Source organism: Chelonia mydas, chromosome 4 (assembly GCF_015237465.2).
Source record: "Chelonia mydas isolate rCheMyd1 chromosome 4, rCheMyd1.pri.v2, whole genome shotgun sequence".
NCBI classification, from domain to species: Eukaryota; Metazoa; Chordata; order Testudines; family Cheloniidae; genus Chelonia; species Chelonia mydas.
Genome location: NC_057852.1, coordinates 109,011,552 through 109,034,555, shown reverse-complemented (window position 1 = coordinate 109,034,555; position 23,004 = coordinate 109,011,552). Strand labels below are relative to the sequence as shown.

Here is a 23,004-nt window from a genome sequence, read left to right as displayed (position 1 = left end):
TGAAATCACAACAGAATGCCAGGAAAAGAATGGTGATGTTCTTCATTAAAGGCGTTTTAAAATCTCTCACACACACTGTGAGTTAGAAATACTTTGTTAAATAGGAAACAAAATTTAAGAGTTGGGGTGAAACAGAAATGTAAACATCACTTTAAAGTACTGTATTTTTCCAAAGGAAAAATGGTATTGCCCTAGCTCTTTGAAATTTGTTTCTTTTCCTTTGCTGTCAAGCGTATGCACTGCTTTCTTTATAGAAAAATACTTATGTTCCTAACAGGTGATAAATAATCAATTGGCCAAGTACACAAGAGTATAACTACAAAAAGCTTCTCACAGTTTAATATCTAGAAAAATATTTACATTAGTTAATTGAATGCACTTGTTCTTTCAAACACTACATGTATATTGTCTTTCTGCAGTGTTTTAAATACTGATTTATTGATTGATCTTACCTTATTACCTTTTAACTGGTGTGTTTAACAGCTTTGCTTTTATTGCCATGCAATTTTCTTTAAGCTGGAATGATCGTGTGACATTTTTCATGTCCTTCTACTAATACGTTGGCTTGAGTTTTGCAGGGAAAAAAGAAAACTGGGCAAGGAGGGTAGTTTGCCATCACTGGCAGCAGCAGGAACTTATTATTTTAAAATAGCTTAAAGTGGGGGAGGGAGATCTGATTTCCCCAATCTCTCGCCTCCTGAATTCCATAATGAGTAGAACACCTGTATTCCTCACACAGAGACACTTCTACTCAATATTGCCAAAATGACTTTTGTCTCTAAATTAGAAGCATTTTACTAGCAAATATCTTTAACAGGTAATCTATAACATGGCCACACATAGCTCTGATTTGTTTACCTACAAGAAATAATATACTACTAAAAAATGTAATTGCTAAAACGTGAAACACATCAGGAAGTTCTGAGAATGGTACTTTTTGAAGTGTGGCTTCGGTGTATCCTCTTCCTATTAAGTAAATAATGGACATAGAGTACAATGTGTAACATTTCTTCAAACTTTGGAGATCTTGACCTAAATATTTTATGTGATTTAGTTTTAACTACTATGCAAATTACAATTTTTCTTGCTCATAAGTAATTGTCAAAGTTCCATTAAAAAAATTGGATACACTTTGCCTAGATAAATATCATTAAAAAAATCAGCATTTTCTATAGCAGGTTGAATGTAGACTTTTTATAGCTGAGAGATCTGGGTCCACAGACCTTAAACTATTTTAATAGTATTCCCACAGAGTCATGTTTGGAGACTAAAGGTTATAACAGTAATAAAGCAGGAACTTGAACAAATCCTGCTTTTGTATTCGTTCATAAAAATATTTCAGGTAGTTATGTCATATACATTACTTGAAGCTAAGTAGATGCTAAAATATTATAGTATGTGAGGCCTCTTTTGTTCTATGGCACTTGTGACTGTTTCCCCAAAGTTTCTTTGATTATTTTTTTATTTTAAGTGGCTTAGCATACATTTGTATAAAGCAGCATTACTCTATCATAATAAAAGAATTTTTAAAATGATAAATTATAACACATGAAAAGTATCATCCTATAAATAGTTCATAATTAATCTCTACCCTTTAGCTTAATTGAAGTTTTGTATGCCACTTAAAATGAATTCTTCTCTCTGTCCTAAAGATGGTGCCTCATTGCAACATCCTGTAATCAGAGAAATAATATCGAGGCAAGAGAATGAGACTGCTTAGTTTCATGTTTTTATTTTAATTGGGATTACTCTGTCTTTCTTTCCTCCTTGGCTATCTTTACTTTTGCAGGAGTTCACCATTTTGGCTGTAAGTAAAGTTCAGTGTCTGAACTAAATCACAGTGTACTTCCCATCCCTGGTGCACCTTCTTCTACTAGTGTCTTTCCACCTTTGTCCAAGAAGACCCCACAGGTCCTTTGAGCTTGTATCTGTTTTCCCTGTCACCCACCCTCAGTTCCTTACTCGATGTTTTCTTCTGATATGTATAGGATGTTATTTTTATTCTGTTGATTGTGGGAAATGGTGGAAGAAACTTGCAGTGTGGTCTATTTCTTCTACTTTTTAGTTAAGCTGTGACACTAATACTGTTACAGTGGCAGTGGACATTCTGTAATAGGAATGCCATGTCATGTAAGCAAGTATTAAACTTCAAGAGATTCTGTAGCTTTTCCCTACTCCTTCCTCTTTTTCCCTTGCTCTTGTCCTTGGCCTAGTGGATGCAGTTATGATAATTTAGCGAGATTTTCTGTTGTGCTTGATCTAACCATGTGGTTGCAAGGTATGAGTAAAACATGGTTCTGTCAAGCACCATGGAACGTCACGCAGCTTTCTACAGCATGGCAAGCTGCTGAGGCTTAAGTCAGGATTACACACTTTTAAAATTAAAGGAGAAAATAGGGCTTTGAATCTTCTGTATTTGAGATTATGTGGAGGATTGGGGACTGTAAAAGAAATGAATATAGAAGGTTAATGAAGTCCAGTCAACAAAAAGAATAACAAGAGAAAAAAGAAATGGCATAGAAGAATCTATTAAATCTTGACGCACAGAGAAAAATAAATTCTGTAATAATCAGTGGCATTTGTGTAATTAGATGTAAACCAGGCAAGATTGACTGACAGCACAATCAGCAGAAAGTACAGCTGTGAAAAGCATAAGTTTTCAGTGTTCTCCCATCACCACGAACTTGGTCACAAGTTTTCCAGCATATCTCAAGCCCCTGTATTTGAACCCTCTCTTGAAGCCTTAATGTCTGTTTAGTAGCACAAAGTTTATGAAACATTTCTCAAGTTATTCGCCTTTAGTCTGCATTGCAGATCTATCATTTTAATTTTCTCATGAGAAATGAATCTCATACTCTGTGGACTTAGTGTCTATATTTTGGCTTGACTCTTCCACAGGCACCGAAGATTACCGATCAAAACTAAGTGGAGACTGCTTTGCAGATCTGGCTTGCCCTGAAAAATGCCGCTGTGAAGGAACCACAGTGGATTGCTCCAATCAGAAGCTCAACAAAATTCCTGACCACGTACCCCAGTACACAGCAGAGTTGTAAGTTCAACCCGCAATAACATGCTGCTCGTCAGTGGGAGTACAGCTAACATTTTGGTATGAAAAGTCAAAACAGCTTAAAAGAAAGGGGGGGAAAAAAAAGCTCAAACTACTCCCTTCCCTCTCCCCATTGTTTTGAATACTGAATGATGTTATAACCAAATTTAAAACATTTTTGTTAACATTCAACCCAAAAAGCAAAACTGAATATCTAAACTAACGAATTAATAAGGTAACTGCTGTACCATGCCATGTTTCTACTCCATGATTATCCACTGTTTATTTTATTTTTTTATTGTGGGGGGGGGGGGGGAGGGTGTTATTTTTTATTTATATTAAAATAGCAACTCGGTGACCCAATCAAGAAGCAGGACCACATTATGCTCGGTGGTGTACAGACGTGTAACAAAGAAGACAGTCCAAGATTGAGGTGTCAATAGAGGAAGTTTTAGAACAAATTGATAAACAGCAATAAGTCACGAGAACCAGATGGTATTCACCAAGAGTTCTGAAGGAACTCCGATATGAAATTGCAGAATTACCAACTAGTATGTAACCTACCACTTAAATCAGCCTCTATGCCAGATGACTGAAAGAAAGCTAATGTAACATCCCTAACGTTAGTATCAGGCAAACTGGTTGAAACTGTAGTAAAGAACAGAATTATCAGATGCATACATGAGTCAACACAGCCTTTGTAAAGGGAAATCATGACTCACTAATCTATTAGAATACTTTGAGGGTGAAAATAAGCATGTGTACAAGTGTGATCCCTTAGATATAGTGTACTTGGACTTTAAGAAAGCTTTTGACAAGGTCACACACAAAAGGCTCTTAAGCAAAGTAAGCTTGGTCAGAGGATGAGAGGGAAGGTCCTCTCATGGATCAGTAACTAGTTATAAGATAGGAAATAAAAGGTAGGAAATGAATGGTCAGTTTTCACAATGGAAAGTGGTAAATAGCGGGGTCCCCCAAGGACCTTTAGCGGGACCAGTGCTGTTCAACATGTTCATAAATGATCTGAAAAATGTGGTAAACAGTGAGATGGCAAAGTTTACAGATGTTCCAAGATTACACAAAATAGTTAAATCCAAAATTGATTTCAAAGAGTTACAAAGGGATCTCACTAAACTGGGTGACTGGCCAACAAAATGGCAGATGAAGTTCAATGTTGTTAAGTTCAAAGTAATGCACATTGGAAAACATAATTGCAACTACACATACAAAATGATGGAGGACAGGATATTGGGCTACATGGACAATTGGTCTGCTCCAGTCTGGCGGTTCTTATGAGTTGATGCCTTGATGTGCTAGTAGACCTGGCAGATAGGGTGGACTAAATGGTGAAGGGGATTAAAGGCAGAGACAAGGAGCTTGTGTTTAATGCAGTGGAAGAGTGAGAGCTAGTGGAGAGACGCAAGGAGGGGAGATATAATATAGTCAGAATGACAAGCCAGAAAGGTGGTGCTAGCAGCAGCATTTTGAATGGATTGGAGGAGGGGAGATATAATATAGTCAGAATGACAAGCCAGAAAGGTGGTGCTAGCAGCAGCATTTTGAATGGATTGGAGGAGGTGCAATGTAACTGATGTCAAGATGAGATTATGGTAGTTGAGGCATGAGGTGATGAAGGCCCGAACAAGGGTCCTGGCAGTCTGTACAGACCAATAAGGCTAAATCCTTGAAATGTTAAAACAAGAAGACTTGGATATAGTCTGGATATGTGAGTTAAGAGAAAGGACTGAATTGAAGAGGATGCCCAAATTGCAGGGCTAAGTGATGTTCATGAGGATAGACAAACTGAGGAGAGGAGGAGGCTTTTGTGGGAAAAGCAAAAGTTCAGTTTTGGCCATGTTAAATTTGCGCTGCTGGATAGATGTCAATGAAGAGGTGTCTGAAAGATAAGCTTTGATGCAAGATTGGGTCAAGGGAGACTGGTTTTTAGTGGAGAAATAAATATGCAAGTTTGACATATAGTACGTAAAGCCATGCTTGTGTATAACAGTGCCTAGATATATGATGGAGAGAGAGAGAAGAGCCAAGGGCTAAGGACTCAGCCTTGGGAGGTGCCCACTGAAGGAGAAAGAAGGCAAAACCCCACCAAATGATACAATTCAGGTGGATCAGAAAGATAGGAGGAGAAGCAGGAGTCTTGGATTTCAAGAGGAAGAGAATGATCAGTGGTGTCAAAGTACAGAGAAGTCAAGGAGGATGAGGATAGAGCAGAGGCACTGGTCTTTGGCTAAGAAGTCATTCAAAAACTTTTTGGTGAGGTCAGTTTAAGTAGAGAGAGTGGAAACTGATTGATGGAGATGGAGAGGGAATTGGAGGAGAGGAATACAAGTTAGTGAACACGTTGTCTACAACCACTAAGTTTGACAAAGAAGAGAAATAGGGCAGTAGCTGAAGAGGCAGGTAGTGGTGGTTGTTTCAGCAGGCAATCTTGTAATCTCACCCCCCCCCAAAAAAAAAAAAAAAAGATATCAAGTTAGTTTGATAGAAGCTATTTCCAGAACACTACATCCCTCCATAGAGGACCCAGTTTTGACAATGGGCAAGAAAGTGGACACGGCAGAAAAGATCCAGGCATCTCAGCCTCAAAGGTTCTGTTTTACTGGGAATCCTGTATTTGTCAACAAAGGTTGTATCATGGACCCATCAATGCTCTGTGAGGGGAGCTGCAAAGTGGGTGACATCCAGAACTGAGTGTTTTCTTAAGGTTGTGGGAGAAATCAATGCAGATTGCATTGGAGAATCTTCACTGTGTGCTAATCGTCACTGCTCTTCAGCAGAAAGGAATTGGGGAGCAACTTTTATCTCTCTCATCTTAAGGATTCTAGAATTGATGAGAAATACCACATCACTCTCCTCAAGCTCAAGGATGGATCTAGAGCCATGCTGTTTGTCAATGAGTGGCCTTCTCCCGGTCACCCCTCATGGCCTCAGAGGCGGCAGCCCTATAAGCAGTCCCTCACCTCAGTTTACCCTCTTGGTTACTCAAACTTAAAAAGAGGCTTTTACAAATCCTCTAATAGGGTCTGGTGTATTAACTTAAAGTTAAAAACAGCAAACACAAAAGTCTTCCCGCCAGCATTAAGCTGGCACAGCTCCAAACTTCCCTGCTGCCTACTCCCAGACCTTGTTGGCTGGAGCTCAGCCTTCTGGTTCTGGCTTCCAGGCCCAGTCCTTCTCCCAGTCAGGGGTCCCTGCTTTATTAAATTAACAAACATTCAAAATAAAGTTTTCAAGTCCATGCAATCTCCCAGACCTTCCCTGCCTGTTGTCTCCCTACCCAGGTTTCAGGTTTCTCTGCTGGAGCCTACTCGCTCCCAGCAGCCTCTGTACTCACTTCTGTTCTTCCTGAGAACTCCCTGAAAAAACTCTACAACTTCCTACTGCTCTTAGAGGAGAATCAGGAGATTCATGCTCAGGTGTTCAGGGTTGGCTGGCTCCAGGCCTGTAGCCTTAAAAGGTATGGCTACATTCCAATTAAAAAAAAAAAAAACCTCATGGCACTGAAGCTCAGAGCCCAGGTCTGTTGACTTGGGTTCACAGGGCTCGGGTGTGGGGTAAAAATTTCAGGGTAGATGTTTGGGCTTAGGCTGGAGCCTGGGCTCTGAGATCCACCCCACCTTGCAGGGTTTCAGAGTTGAAGTTCCAACCCAAGCATCTACATTTCAACTTTTAGCCCCATGAGCCAGTTCAGCTGATCAGGGTCAGCTGCAGCCATGCTGTGGGTCTTTTATTGCAGTGTGGATGTACGCTAAGACACAATATCTGCAGTTATAGCTAATTAACAAGCAGTGTGGAACAAGCAGCAAGTCCCTATCCAAGGAGAGGAGAAAGATGTTCTCTTTTGCAGAATTTCTCCTATTTGCTATCTGGGCCACTCATGCACTTGGAGGGTTGAACTGGCTCAGCACTTAGGATTTCATCAAGAAAATATTTCTCCGGATTAGTTCAGGACCAGCCACAGACCTGTTTGCAACACACATGAATAATAGCGCCAGGATAGAGGCATAATTGTGGGTAATGAATCACTGTCAAGTGAACCAAGCCTTGCTCTAATCATTTCCTCTTCTGCTATTTGTTCCCAAAGTCCTTTAGAAAATAAGGGCACAGGAGGTGGTCACGCAGTATCTGTTCTGCTATTGAGGTGCTCTGGAACACAATCCAACAAGCTCTATAAGGCATCCCGGAAGTAAGATACTTTGCTGATTACTTTCTGACGTGTGGGACAACTCATGAGGCCCTTGACAAATCACTGAAATCAGTATTCAAGACACTCCAGGAGAAGAACCTCACTCTAAATGGAGCAAAATATCAGTTCTATAAATCCTCTTTACTGTTTTTCGCTATAACTTTTCAGCAGCTGGCATAACACCAGAAACAAACTGGATAGTTGCCATCAAAAGTTTAGCAGCACCACAGAGTGTCAGTGAAGTACACAGCTTCCTGCAAATGCTCAGCTGTTGTGCACACTTCATTTCACACTCCGCCATAGTAGCTTAAAAGAGAAGCCATAAACCTGAGAAGTCCAAACTTGAGAAGCTATACTGATGCCCTCAGTTTGTTGCTTCCTTATCTGCTTTGACCAGTGACAGTGTAATATCCTACTTTCAAGCAAAGAAACACTTGATGGTGGCATCACCAGCACACAATGACAAACACTGCCAGCATAATTGCCATTGCCAGGAGAACACTGACACCAATGGAACAATAGAGAAAGAAGCTCTCAATGTGACTTAGAGCTATGTGTATGGAATACGATGATCATAGAAAACAAACCTCTTGAACAAATATTTAACAATTCAAAATCTAAGCTGTTCACTAGAGGAGTTCTTCAATTCCTACTATATAAATTCCATGTGATCCACAACCATACAAGTTCCAACCCTTCAGGCCATGTGTCTTACTTCCTTGCAGGTCCACTGAGGACTTGACTTTATTATAGTAGTGTACATTATATCACCACACATGCAGCACCAAAAGCAATGATTCTGCATGAACCTCAGCTTGCAACAAGAAGGATCCAGCACTTGATCCCATCTTCCTTGTCCTTCATACAGGAATAACCTACCAACTACCAAGAAACTCCAAAATAGAGAGAAAAATCTTAAAATCGTTCCCTAACACCAAGATCTGACTATGGTACCTAATAACTTCCTATTTACATCTTTTGTAAAGCGCTTTGAGATCTAATGATGAAAAGCACTATGTCAGAGCTAGGCACCAGGTTGGTGATTCTAACATTGCTTCAACTAAGAGCAGTGGCCTTTGATTTTGGAGGCCACCAATATCTTATCAAGATTCAACCTGCTTCTTCATGAAGAAGTCTAGTTTACAGTTATTTGACAAGCAGACTGGAAATCTGAGTTCTGGTTTCCATGTGAAGCAGCAATTGCTGCTAACAGCTACTTAAATGTCAGATTTGCTCAAAGGAGCCTAGCAGAAAAATCCCTCTTGAAGTCTATGAATCCCTTCCTCTTCCCCTTTCCGTGGTGACTATTTTCTGGTTATTCTGGAATATTCAGGCTTCCAGTGGTAGAGCTTACCTCATGACATCACTACATTTCTACAAGCTAAAGCCAAGGAGAACTACATGGCCTGTGTATCCCCAGGGTGTCTGTTTATCTTTGGGTTTACTGCAATTGAGTCTCATCTGTATCACAAAGGATGCTATGAAAATGCTTATTGTGTCCTAGAGAGACCCTTCCCTTTCTTCTTGGACCTGGGCCTGATCCCCCCCATTTCTCCTCACAGGCTTCTCCTGATACTTGAATGGCTGGCATTAGAGAAGGCTTGTGTTGCAATGTTAGATAGTCTGTTAACATGTAGGAAAGCAGCTCTTCCAGGAAGTGCTACATGTCCGCGGTAAACTTGTTTATTGATGTAGAAAGGATAGAATCCAAAACCCTGTTCCATCCTATCAAAGATCACTTTAAAGGTTACTCAGTGTAGTCACACTCATTGGTCAGTATGCACCAGATTTTCCATCTCATTTGCTTCATTTGAATTTGTGGGCGCTTTGCACCTCTTGAAATGCATGTCCTATGTACTTCAGGTTGGTTGGAAAATATTCTACATCTGTCCAAAACAATTGTTCGCTTTCCCAATTCAAGTTTTTGTAGGATTTCAATCAATTGTTGAAAAGACTGTGCACTTCAAATTGATAAACTCAATGCTTGTCTTCTGGCTATCACTTAAAGTGGTAGCCATAACCTCAACTAGAAGGATGGGTGAACTAGCAGCTTTCTCGCCGTTTTCCTTTTCTACCTTCTTTCCCAACAAGATCACCCTCAGAAGTGTTTCCCAGTTTAGACCGATGTCAGATTTAGAGTTCCATAGTGATCCAGGCATTCATCTCCTCTGGTTTGGTCCTAGTCCCAGATCTTTAAACAAAAGGTAATTAGACTCCATCCTTAAATGGGGTAAGGAGATTCAAACATTAGCACCCTAAAACTAACGAGACAAGGGGGTTGGATTTTTTTTCTTTTAAAGAAGCCTAAGAAAGGAAGATGGCCTTTTGTGTATTAGATGCATGGATCAATGCATACCATATTGAAATATAAACGTTGGCCCAAGTTAACAGTCTCTCAGGGTTCAGGCCTCACTCTGCTAAAGGTGCTTTGGTTTCTGGGCCAGAGAATCACTGTTTTAAGATTTTTCAAACAACCATCTGGTGCTCATTACCTACCTTCCTGAAGCACTACAAGAGTAGCTTTTGGTGATTTCTTAGACACTGACGATAGATGGAATGGAATGACCTGAGGTCAGTGGTCTAAGGCCGAACATGTTGACACCAGCTAGCAATCATGGGCCTACACTAGGGCTTAAAAACACTGCTAAGTTGTAGAGCCCTTTATTCCCAGTCAAGAGACTGGAAGCATAAAAGAATAATTTTGTCCTTGTAAATGATATTTCTGTGAGACTCTCCAGATGTCTATCAGACTCCACCCAATATCCTGTAATGAACACTGGACAATTTTCAGTTGTTTGTATATACTTCAAGATTTTTATTTACAAGTTGCTATGGGACCATCCCTGGAATATTTGTCATATGTTGTCCCTGAGGGGAATAAAACTTCAACAATGGAGCAGTCTCCCCCATCTTCGTGAAGGAGAGAGATGAGCAGCCCTTTAGTCCTGGACCTTGAAAGTCTCTTGCAAAAACAAAGTTGATAGATGTGACAAATGACAACTTCATGGGGTCATGAGGCTGCTCCTGTTTGTTCCCTAATTGAATATTGCCAACAACTAGCTCTTTGCATGTTCTGCCAATTGCTTTCCCTCCCAGTAGCAAGAGGAGAGAGGATAGCAACATAGTGGTATTACCCTATCCCAGAAGCCAGATTAGGGTAGAAGGTATGCAGACATCAGATTCCCTCAATGGACTTTTATGTTAGTTTATTATGCATCTTTATCAGTAAAAAGAGAGAGGATCTAAATTAAAACATATTTTATATTTCCCTTCAGATTTTGTATTTATAATATTTACATTCTGTTCTTGGTCCTGGAGCCCTGTGCATTCTTAACTCTAATTGAGATGGCAGATTTGTGTACACCGGGACTACAGAATTAGAAATGGAAGCATAGATTGAAATCTTACCTGAGTACTGCAGATATTTTAGTTAAAATATTATGAAAAAAATCATGTAATCTAGAAAATAGTCTGTCAAGCCATGTTGGTGCTGGAATAATTTTGTGACTGTATTGTTGCTGTTTTCTCCAGGAGACTGAATAACAATGAATTCACAGTGTTAGAGGCGACTGGGATCTTTAAGAAGCTTCCTCAGCTGCGTAAAATGTAAGTTTATCTTCACTGACATCTGTTCAAATGGTATATTAGTTCACTGGTGTACTTTTCTGTAAGTTTTATTTGTTCACACCTGAGAGATTCAGTATATTCCATTCAGAAATCAAAAGGTGTACTGTAGCATGGGTTTGACCTAATCACTGAGTTAGATGAAAGTTGGCAGGTCTTTTCTGTGGAGCAAGGCACAGTCAGTTGCAACTTCTCATGCTGTACAGCTTTGACACCTTTAGTTTAGCGTTCAGCCAGCTGGTCTGTTATTCATCCAAATCAGGGATCTAGCAACCTAAGCAGTTCAAAAACAGTTCCAGTAATCTTTTGTAACTTCCTCTATTACTCCCTAACCATGCTGTTCTGCCTCTTTCAGCACATTCAGGACGTGCCTTTGACTTTTTGCTTTATCAAACTATCATTAGGGGAAAATGTCAAAACTAAATTATTGGGAAAATGACTTGATAGCTCATCCGTGTGAATTAATGTCCACAATTCATATTCCAAGAGAATTTTAGATAGTTTCATAAGTCATTTCAAAAAACCAAAACAAAAAACCCACTATGAGAAGTCTTTTGTTTAAGCTTAGCGAAGGACAGAAATACTTGTCAGAGAGTAAAGAGGACATATCACTTTTTTGTAGCTATATTTAGTGTTCAGTCTTTTTATTAATGTTTCTTCCAAACTGCAAACCTAAGTACCAAGGAAAGGTAATACAATCCCAGCAAATTCATGAAAAATGATCCACTGTTGACTTATATAAAGAGAAGAATAAAATGACTGCTACATGTGACAGTAAAAAAGGAGCCAACCTAGGTTAGTAATGGCCAAAAGTTATCACAGTTCGAGGGTTGTTCAGTAGCCATATGTGAAATGAGTCGATATGCACAGTCCAGTTCCTAGTGGGAGGGTGTCGAACCCCCCACGAAAACCACCATCACTGGTGGTACTTATCAGTATTCATATAGCAGATTCAGAGAGACCAAAAATCAAATGCCATGTCCATTTTAACTACTCACTCACCCATACTTTGTCACTCTAGGTCACAGTTGAGTCATTTAGGACTGTTTATTATTTTTATTATTAATAATCAATCACAGGTTCTTTCCCAAAATGGGCTACCCCTGAGATTGCCTAAGAAATCCCCCTTCTCTCTGGGATTGAAATGATTGGCAGTAAAGTGGTATAGGTTCAATTATAACTTTACAAAGAAGCCAAATAATTATGCTCCTATTAATATTACTGTGATGGGGTACTCATCTCTCAGCAGTGCCTCCTGTTGGCTGGGAGTGGCGCTGCAATCTTTTCTGCTCCTGCCACCTGCTATAGGTTGTTGAACTCGCTAGGCCGGTCGTAGTGGCTCAACTTTCTGGCCAAGTCACACACAGCCAATATGCATGAATGAACTCCTTCCTGAGTAACAAAGGTCCAACAAGGACTATGCTGTGCCCTTGTTAGTGTCTTCAGTCCTGTCTCTGGGCTCAATTCTCAGTCCCCTCTGGGCTAACTTTTAAGTCTTTCCCTGTTCCCTTCCCTGTTATAAAGTACTGCCCCCAGGGCTTTCTCCCCTGAGACTCTTGTCTTCACCAGTACTCCCTGCCCCAGCTCTCCAGCCAGGTCCTCTCTCAAGTTCAATCCCATTCTGGTTGGGTAACCAAGAATTCACCAGATGGTCTGTCTTCCCTTACCAGGGTCTTCAATCCCATCCCTGAATCGTTTAAATTCCAGCCCTTTGTTTGGGCTTCTAAACAAGTCTTTTCTCCTTCTTGGGCCTTAGGCCACCTCTCCAGTGGCCACGGGGGGAACCTGGGCCCACCCCTACTCTGGGTCCCAACCCAGGGACCCTATGAACAGCAGTCACGCAATACTCCCTTATCTGTTAGCTGCTACTGTTTTCCCTGGGCTTCTTCCCACCTAATCTCTTTCCTTTCACCCATTACCTTAGGGTTACAGTTCTCAGGTCCTCTCTCTCCTTCTGGCAGCATTTTGCTTTCTGCAGCTCTACTTCTGGTTCTCTCTCAGGCTCCTGGGGCCTCTCTGAGCAGGCCTAGAGGACCCACCTTCACTTCTCTTTCCTGGGGCAGGGTGTGGTAGGACCACAAGGTCTCCTGCAAGGGGCCTGAAAGGGCTTGGTACAACCATCACAGCTACACAGCATAAACTTATCCAACCAAACAGTCTGTGTAACCAATATAGTGTCAGAGTAATAAACCCATTTAATATTTACAGTATAAAAGATGATGAATAAAAATAGATGAAAATTAGCAAGTGGAGAACCTCAGAAGGCCACAGATCCAGCTGACAACTGTTCAGAGCCTGAGAGTACCCAAGGAAAGAAGACTAGGCATGGTACCTTCTACCCCACATTATCTAACTTGCATATAGTATTTCAGCCCAGATTAATACTAAAGAGGGATAGCTCGGTGGTTTGAGCATTGGCCTGCTAAACCTAGGGTTGTGAGTTCAATCTTTGAGGGGGCCATTTAGGGATCTGGGGCAAAAATTGGGGATTGGTCCTGCTTTGTGCAAGGGGTTAGACTAGATGATCTCCTGAGGTCCCTTCCAACCCTGATACTCTATGATCTAGATGTCATGGATACATACCCAGATTTGTTCTGATACCCCAATTATCATAAGGCCAATGCCTGTGCCTGTTCCATCTGTGGCATTCTGCATTTCCATAATTAAGCCTAATCATTAAAACTAACTAGTCACGTCAATCCTTTTTCAATTATTTCCTAACAATTTCTATGTATCAAATTGTTTATATAGCAAGCCTGACAATCCAATTACTTCTGTTCACCTACTTGTCCCCTTGCTTGTTCCAAACTAATGAGTAACACATCAAGATCAGTCATATACTCCGATAATATCATTATTATTGCAAGCAGCGAATGCAGGGGAAAGGTAATAGATCAGCACACTGGAGGACTAGGGCCTAAATATTTAATCGAGTTAATGTTCTGTCAATAGTAATAACACTATATCACTTTGCCTCACTGATGAGTTGTACAAACATTAACTAATCCTTGAACACTAGGTAAATAGTATAGTAATATTCCCACTTTACACATGGAGAAAGTCAGATAATAAGAAACTAAGGAGATTGTCCTGGACCACGCATCAAGTCATCTGTGAATCTGGGATTAGGGATATAGAGTTCTTGGTTCCCAGACCTGTGCTTTAACCACAGACCAAATCATATCCTTCATCAAGAGCAAGGTATATTTGAAACAAATATTATGCAATAACTGAGTAGTCAAAACTCAGCTGAAGCAACAACCTTAGGTTTTACATTTGTCAGATATTGATACAGATTCATTCTGGTGTGACTATGTATTTTAGATGTAATGAATAATATATTTTTTAAACTGAATAAATAAAAGCGATGTTCCAAAAAACACCAAATTATGTTTGTTTTTCTTCCAAATATCATAGATACCAGCAAGTAAAAGAAATAAGACTTTAGAATCCCTTCATTTTATATGTTGTTTTGATCATGTAATTGCTTTGTAAAAAGTCATTACTGTATTATAACATCATACTGTGTATAAATACATATTTGGTGTTATTTAAACTAAAATTTAAGTAAATATGAATATGGGTATTTGAAGAGAGCAAAATAAAGTATTGCAGATGTATCACTAAAATCTTTAAAGCAATGTGTAAATACTGAAATTAGATACTTTTTCCAAATACAAAGTCACTGCTACTTGTTTTGAGTCAAATTTCAACACTTTGACAAAAAACTGCAAAAAATGGTGTAACGTTTTTTGCAGATTTTCTTCCCATATTTTAGAACTGCTCTCCACAAGAGGAGAGACATAAACCATATCTCTTGTTGGTTTAAAAATTCCTCACCTTTTTTAGTAATAGTACAGATCATGAATATTTCATTTACTTGTCATCATTTCTGCTACTTATTTACTTTTTGTATCTCTCTCAGCTTAGAAACTGAAACTAAACTAGTTCCTTTCAGTTTTGTTTGTCAGGTACCAACATTACATTGTTGTTCGGATTCAAAACACTGCAAGGAATTAAAACATTAACACACTGTATTTCAATTGAGTATCTTTAGAAATTGATGAAAATTTTTTCTTGTATTATGCAGGCACTGGTAGCAACCCTGAGATTCTTTCAGTGGGAGATAAAAACTCAACTTCCTTTGAAAATCCCAGTCTATTGTTAAATTTGTACTGAAATTTGTTTTGCAGGATTAAAATCTCTGTATTGGATATTTTACTGAAATGAATTTATTCTCCAGTTTTACATAGTAACTACTTAAAGTAGCCTAAGGCTATGGTAGTCTGCAGTGTTTCTTTAACAGTTAATTAGCCGAAGACACTAAAAAAAGACTTTTTTCTTTCATTCTTTTTCATGAATGTAAAATAGAAATCTGAGCAATAACAAGATCACAGATATTGAAGAAGGAGCATTTGAAGGAGCATCTGGTGTGAATGAACTGTTGCTCACCAGTAACCGTTTGGAGACTATTAGACACAAGATGTTTAAAGGACTAGAAAGTCTCAAAACATTGTAAGTCTAACTAATTGGTTGTCTTTCTTCCCGTTCTGTGCCAGATCTTAGACTTGACGCAAATTCCTATGTTTTTTGTAACCTTCGTTTTGAAGAAAAAAATATGGAACATGGAAGCATATCGTAGCTCTTACTTCCATTTTACACCAAGCTTTTCCACTTAGAGTGTGAATTCATTAACTTCGGGCCTGATCTAGTTGAAATTCATTTCTGTGGCTACTTGTCTACGAAAACTGTACATGCCTACTGAACTATACAGCAGCTGAGGCTGCTCCTGATTCTGTGGGCAGATGGAAATAACCATCTCCTCTGTAGCCATGGAAATTATGCATTCTGCACTGCCACATCCTTAGAATAGGATTTTTTTATTCTGTCCACGGTAATTGTTATTGAGAATTACTCCAGAGGAAAGAGATAGATTCAGTGGATGTGGAAATGAGGGATGAGGGTCTTTCCCGAACGATTTAATGCCAGTTAGCCAAAGATGATGATTCAGTGGGCTCTGGCTTGAAGCTGTTATTACATTCTTATCTAGTCCTCTCTGCTTCCTAGGTAACTCCTCAACTCTCAGCCACAGAACTGTTGTTTTTGTTATGGGGCTTCTCTTGTACTCTAAACTTTCTAATCAGCAGATCAGCCCTCTGCGGAGCCAACAGCTACAGTCTTCTGGGCTCTGCAGTAAAGAAGGATGCAGATATTTTTGGATACGTTGTACCGAAGATTTTAAATTTAACTTTAGCTTTATTTTTATTTCAAACTTGACAGTGATAGTTGCTGCTCTTATGAATCTAGGTAGGAAAAATTATTCTAGGGTTTATTAACAATCAAGCACAAAAACAACAAAACTTGAAACTGCATTGATCCTATAATATTACTTAGAGAAGTCTATTTTTAGAAAAGTTATTTTTGTTTTTAAGATTCTAAACTTTCTACTTGTTGTTAGAACAGTGGTGCCCAAACTTTTCCTCTTGCATCCCCCTTCCCAGTAATGGAATTTGTCTTCCCACCGGCCATGGAGCCAGGGCTGGGATCAGGACCAGAGAGGAAATGTAGGCAGAGTAGGGCTGCGTGGCACTCCCTCTCTTCCCTCACCCATGGGGCTTGCCCAAGTTCTGCCGTGCCCCCCGGATGTTACTCCATCGCCCCCTGGGGGGCATACCTCACAGTTAGAATCACTGTGGTTTGTGTTAATTGAATCACATACCTCACTGTGTTAGAATCATACTGGTTTCTGTTAATTGAGATTTGTTGAGCAAGTTAAGAGTGCTTCCTGCAATTTAGTTTACATATGTTAATGAACGGAAATATGGACTGAAATACCACCAGAATATATAAAAATTGTAACAAATAACCATGTAAATGTTTAATTTGTAGAAGCAGTTGTCTGATAGCAAAGAGAAAGAGCTGTCACAGTTCTCAGCTGGTATCTTCACATGAGCTGTAAAGTTACTGAAATATTCATATAGCTAAAACACTAAAATTACAGTGAGTTTTCATTATAATAAATGGTGTCTTCAAAAATATGCCGCAGTTTAGTTTGTTGCTCTGCAATACAATATAAATATATATATGATATAATTATACTTCATTTTTTGTAATGTTTAACTATATTGAACACCAAAATGGTTAATGCTCAAGAAAATATTCATACATTAGATGTAGTATATGATTAAATTTAGTAAATGTTAAGTAAGCGTAATAAAACATAGAAAGATGTTTCGATAAAATCATTCTATTGGACCTTCCCTAAAGTAATAAATGTTAATCCTTTCTTTCTCAGGATGCTAAGGAGCAATCGTATAAGCTGTATAGGCAATGATAGTTTCACAGGACTGAGTTCTGTCCGTTTGCTCTCCTTATATGACAACCAAATTACTACAGTTGCTCCAGGTGCCTTTGATACTCTCCATTCACTCTCTACATTGTAAGTTACATTATATTTTTAGATTATCCAGGACTTGAAGCCACTCTCGTGTTTATAACATTTGTATTTTCTCTGCATAATCTTGCAGTGTACATTAAGATTACACTAAAGAAAAATACAATAGTCAGTTTCAGAAAGTCTGTGTCCTGGGCCATCTTGAAGCACATATTCAAATGTGAATACAGGCATTGTCCTTAAACACTTACTGATAGTGTTCCTTGACAGACATTAATTTCTTTAATGTCTTGGGACTGATATTACTTAACACTTTTCATTAATGGCCTTGGCACAAAAAGTAGAAGAGTGCTAACGAAATTTTCTGATGACAGAAAGTCTAGAGGCATTGTCAATACAGAGGAGGATCAGAATATCATACAGGAAGAATTGGATGACCTAGAGGACTAGAGTCATAGAAATAGCTTGAAATATAATAGTATGAAGTGCAGTGGCATGCACTTAGGAACTAATAAGAATTTCTGCTATAAACTGTTAATCAGTTGGAAACAAAGAGAAAGAGAAAGATCTGGCTGTATTAGTCAATCACAGGAAGAATATAAGCCACTAGTGCGATGTGTCTGTTTAAAAAAGTAGCAGCAGCAGCAGATGTGATCCTTCTACTGGAAATGCATATAGTTAGGGAAGTATTAATGCCATTGCACAAGGCACTGGTAAGACCTCATCTTGAATACTATGTACAGTTCTGGTCACCCATATTCAAGAAAGATGAATTCGGACAGGAACAGATGCAGAGAAGGGCTACTAGGATGATCAGGGGAATGCAGGACCTCTTGTGTGAGTGGAGACTAAAAGAGCTTGGCTTGTTTAGCCTTGCAAAACAAAGGCTAAATGAGGATATGATGGCTCTCTATAAATATTTAGAGGGGTGGAGGTGTGGGGGGTAGACACGAGGGTAAAATGTGTCTAAAGGGACATGAACAAATATAGACTGAGGATTATAAGAAGGTTTCTAACCATGAGAGGAGTGAGGTTCTGGAGCAGTCTTCTAAAAGGAGTAGAGGGGGTAAGCTGACTAGTTTTAAGATGGAGCTTGATAAATTTGTGAATGAAATTATATGACAGGATTGCCTGTAATAGCAGGGACTCGACTCAATGACCCAGGAGGTCCCTTCCAGGTCCTATGTTCCTTTGTTTACACCAGAGTATTTAGAATAAGAAGTTTGCCATGATTGCCACGTTCCACTAGTTGAACCAATTGTGAAAGCCCTAGTATTACAGGGCTCCCATGGCCATTGGCATTCTTGACACTGGTGTTCTACTTTTTGAAACTGCAGTTAATGTATAGTCTAAATCCTACCTTGTAACTTAATTCAGACTTGCTGTATGATGGAGCATTAAACTACAGTCCAATTTTCTGTGAAAAGGAATGGCTGTATTAGAAATAATACATTTTCAAAGGGTTGTCTGCCTTCAAATCTTTTTTTAATTCAGTGGGAGGAAAAGGAAAAGAGGGGAGAGGAGAAGGAAAAACAGTGCCTGTTTAAGGAAGTCAGGTTACCAAAAAAGTAATTACAGTGGGAAGCACCGCTCAGTAAAGTACTTAATCCTCTTTCCACATAAAATGAGACACTTTACACCTAGTGACTAATTTGTGCATATTAAAGATGGCATGTTTCTAAATAATGGAATTGTCAATAGGGTTGTGGTGAAGTGAGGAGATGCCAAAAGTACTCAGACTTGTAGAAGTAAATTCATTTTTATAACTGACATGTAATCAACTTAGCTGTCAGTTTAGATGAGAAACTTATTCTCTGGAGCAAATAAAAGATGGAAATCTTGAGATGACAAATTAATGAAATAGCTGTTATCAGGTTAAAGCTAATAATGTAAAGTAATCAGCCTTCATCTCTATATTAAGTTACTGCTTTATCAGTGCACGGTAGTTTGACAGCAAGTCAGATCTCTGACAGGTTTAAATTATTTCTAAATGAACTATATCAAGATTCACTGCACAATCCTAAATTGCTGCTCTCAGCTTTGGTTTGCTTATGGAATTGTTTGAAGAATTTCATTTAGGTTGAACTTTTTGAAAATACACATTGTATTTTTTAAAATGAAAACAAAAGTTACATCATTGAAACTAAATTATGTATTGTTTGCATGTGGTTCTCAGAAACCTCCTGGCCAATCCTTTCAACTGTAACTGCCACCTGGCTTGGCTGGGAGATTGGCTGAGGAAGAAACGCATTGTAACTGGAAACCCTCGCTGTCAGAAACCCTACTTCCTAAAAGAGATTCCCATCCAGGATGTGGCAATTCAAGATTTTACTTGTGATGATGGTAAGAAATTCATATTGGATCTGTCAGAGTAGTGTAGTTCTGCAGCTCTCTTACATATAACATGCCATAGACTAAGTGGTCCATATTACAGGCACTCTTTTTTAAATTTCATAAATGTTAACTGTGATCCCAGTTTAACTCCTGAATAATCATGTCTATTCTAGAAGCAGAACACACACAATTTGAGATGATTAAAAAGCATGCAACTGTTCATATACATCGGTCAACAAGTCTTTTGAAAATAACAGTGCAGTACTGTAAATTGGTATTTGTCTGGAGTACTGTGTCCAGTTTTGGGCCCCACGCTACAAGAAGGATGTAGAAAAATTGGAAAACGTCCAGTGGAGGGCAACAAAAATTAGGGGGCTGGAGCACGTGACTTATGAGGAGGGATTTGGTAGCCTCTTTCAACTACCTGAAAGGGGGTTCCAAAGAGGATGGATCTAGACTGTTCAGTGGTAGCAGATGACAGAACAAGGAGTGATGGTCTCAAGTTGTAGTGGGGGAGATTTAGGTTGGACATAAGGAAAAACTTTTTCACTAGGAGGGTGGTGAAACACTGGAATGCATTACCTAGGGAGGTGGTGGAATCTCCTTCCTTAGAAGTTTTTAAGGTCAGGCTTGATAAAGCCCTGGCTGGGATGATTTAGTTGGGAATTAGGTCCTGCTTTGAGCCAGGGGGTTGGACTAAATGACCTCCTGAGGTCCCTTTCAACCCTGATATTGTATGATTTTGAGGTAAAGTGGAGATTGGGATAATTGGACCAACAGTTGTACAAATGAAAATGTTTTCAAACGCTGACACTTGAATTCAATACTTTCGTTCAGTCTAAATATTCAAATGTTATATTACTATTGCTCAGTCAGTGTGCTACTTATTGATTTTTTTATATTTCTCTGCAAATATTTGAAAAATCTGCTACTCCTCTCTTACATCCTAATCCTTCTAATTCCAATCTTAATTGTATGTTTGCTGATACTCAAATGTATAACTTTTCCCTATGCTGCCTTTATTTACTTTAAATTATTGTAATTTTTTAGAAATCAGTGTATATATTACTTTATCACTTTGTGTTTAGGAATTTTGACCTTACCTTAATGAGGCTTTTTCTAAAGAATATGACTCATAGATACTAAAAACAGTGTTATACTAAATAAATGATATCATTTGAAATGTAGCTAAAAGTGATAACTTAATTATTTCCATCCATAGAGCTACTGCAGTGCTCTATGGATGGAACCTTCATGTCTGTTAAGTGGAATTAAATACAGTGTGTTAAATTCTTGCCAATTCCTAAGTGCTCTCTGCAGAGCAAAGCTTTATTTATCTGTTTCTTTTCACTAACCAGGAAATGACGACAACAGTTGCTCTCCATTGTCTCGCTGTCCCACGGAATGTACTTGCCTAGATACTGTGGTTCGCTGCAGCAATAAAGGTCTTAAGGTTTTGCCCAAAGGCATCCCAAAAGATGTAACTGAACTGTAAGTAGCACAAGTTCTTCCTTTTCTTAAATCCAAGTTCAGAGTCATATTGTCTGATTCAGAATGAGGCAGAGTAAGTAGGCAAAATGAAGAACTGACATTTGTCAATCAGCTGGAGTTTGAGACTTTATCGCTTGTTAGATACTAAGACCTGTACGTCAACCAAGGAAATCTTTATAAAAAGAATTTAATAACAAAAATGTCCTGTTTATAATAGTAAAAAGGCCCATATAATTATGAATTATTGTAGTATTCCTATGATTAGCTAAGTTTTCTCTTAATATAGTAGCCAGAGATCTGTGTGTGTGCACTTAGGGTACATTTTTTGTGCTTACAGAGAGAATGTCGCATTGAATTTTCATTGTCCAACATGGAAGAAATGCAGAAAGTAAACATCATAAATAGCATTAAGACAATTAGCTATTTAAAATTCTTATCATTTTAATAGTTTAAGGAATTTTTTAGAAACATATTTAAGGAAAAGAGTAATTTTTAATAAATGAATTTCAATCAGTTCTCCAGTGGAGGCTTGTTTATGAAAAAAGTTGTGTATTTGGAAAAATAGTAAAGATTCTTTTGTGAATATCGTAAGGCGGATTTTCAGAAATGTCCTCTTGGGTATTTATTTGCCAACTTCAAGTCTTTAGATTCCCTAGGAATTGGTAATTCTATTCATAGGTATAATTTGTGAGTACAGATTAGTTTTGCAGATAGCCAGCTACTCAGTTTTGAATGTGCAAATGCTCTATGCATATGCACTTCAAAGATTTTGAGGCAACCCAAATTTTATACACAAAAGAATGCAAAATTTCAGAAACAAATTTAGAAAATGGGTTATGACTTCTTTGAAACTTCATCTTATATATTTGAGATGTAAAGAAACATTCAGAAAAGCCTCAATAATAAATACCTTTTAATATTTCATCATCTCCTCTTATTACAAATAGCTGCAGTTAATAATTAAACACACAGGAAGGCACTGAAGTATCTTCTGCCCACTCTGTTTAATATTAAAAATCATTAATGTAAATATTTTCTTTGGAAGGCATCTTAAGTGTGCCCTTTAACACTTTAATAACTTCCTTGTTTTACAACTACAATTATTCAGAAGTTTCTAAAACATCCATCAGTAGTTTGATGGTAAAAACAGGATACCATAACAAATGCATCTGTAATTCCCAAAGAGAAGCTAGTGAGAATTCCTACTGACATTCTAGTAAAGAAAATGATCACCTTTGCTATCAGTGTTTTTAATAAGTTCCTTAATTAAACACAGCTTGCTGCCTGATAGATACAATTTGATTCATATTTAGGAGCAATGACTTGTAAAATTGTACATATAAAGAAATTTATATGGACTGCAACACCTTTTGTGACTGATAAGTCCCTTACATGCAGTTTTGTGCACCTAAGTTAGTGTCCAAAGTGTGCATGCAGCTCACTGTATTTGGTTTTTTTTTTAAGAGAAAACAAAGGAGTTAGTTTTCTGCTTGCAGTTGCATCCTGATCAATTCTTCTTGTTCATTAAAATGCATACACCTTCCAAGATGTGATCTCCTTTTCATTATGTAATTGCTCTAATATTTCCTTCATTCAAACAAGTAATGGTTTTTGCAACCAAGAAGAAAATTTGTAACTGGTGAAAACTTATTTTTAATGATACAGAGATAAAATAATAAATTGTTAACATTTTTCTTCAAACCTCATTAATTTTATCACGATATACAGTACCCTACTCCTTCAAGAAAGTTTTTAAAAATACCTTTTGTGACAAAGTTCCTCCTCTGCCTTGGTGGATCCTGCACTTTTTGGCAGATTTGCTCACCTCAGAGGTTCATGGCAGCCATCAGTTTGGCCGCTTCTGCTAGAGGCTCAAACCTGCCATCACTGGCCAGCATGGGGGAAATGGAG

At 38.5% G+C, this 23,004-nt stretch overlaps 1 protein-coding gene across 10 annotated transcripts in view; it reads left to right on the top strand.

Moving 5' to 3' along the window:
* SLIT2 (slit guidance ligand 2) overlaps positions 1–23,004 on the top strand; it is a 411,548-nt gene that overhangs the window by 309,184 nt on the left and 79,360 nt on the right. For all 10 annotated transcript variants that reach the window (XM_043544596.1, XM_043544595.1, XM_027832060.3 and 7 more), the window contains 6 exons: positions 2,899–3,049; positions 10,782–10,856; positions 15,246–15,389; positions 17,170–17,313; positions 19,445–19,611; positions 20,961–21,093. In XM_043544596.1, coding sequence (XP_043400531.1) covers positions 2,899–3,049; positions 10,782–10,856; positions 15,246–15,389; positions 17,170–17,313; positions 19,445–19,611; positions 20,961–21,093 — 814 coding nt within the window. The remainder of the gene's footprint in view (positions 1–2,898; positions 3,050–10,781; positions 10,857–15,245; positions 15,390–17,169; positions 17,314–19,444; positions 19,612–20,960; positions 21,094–23,004) is intronic.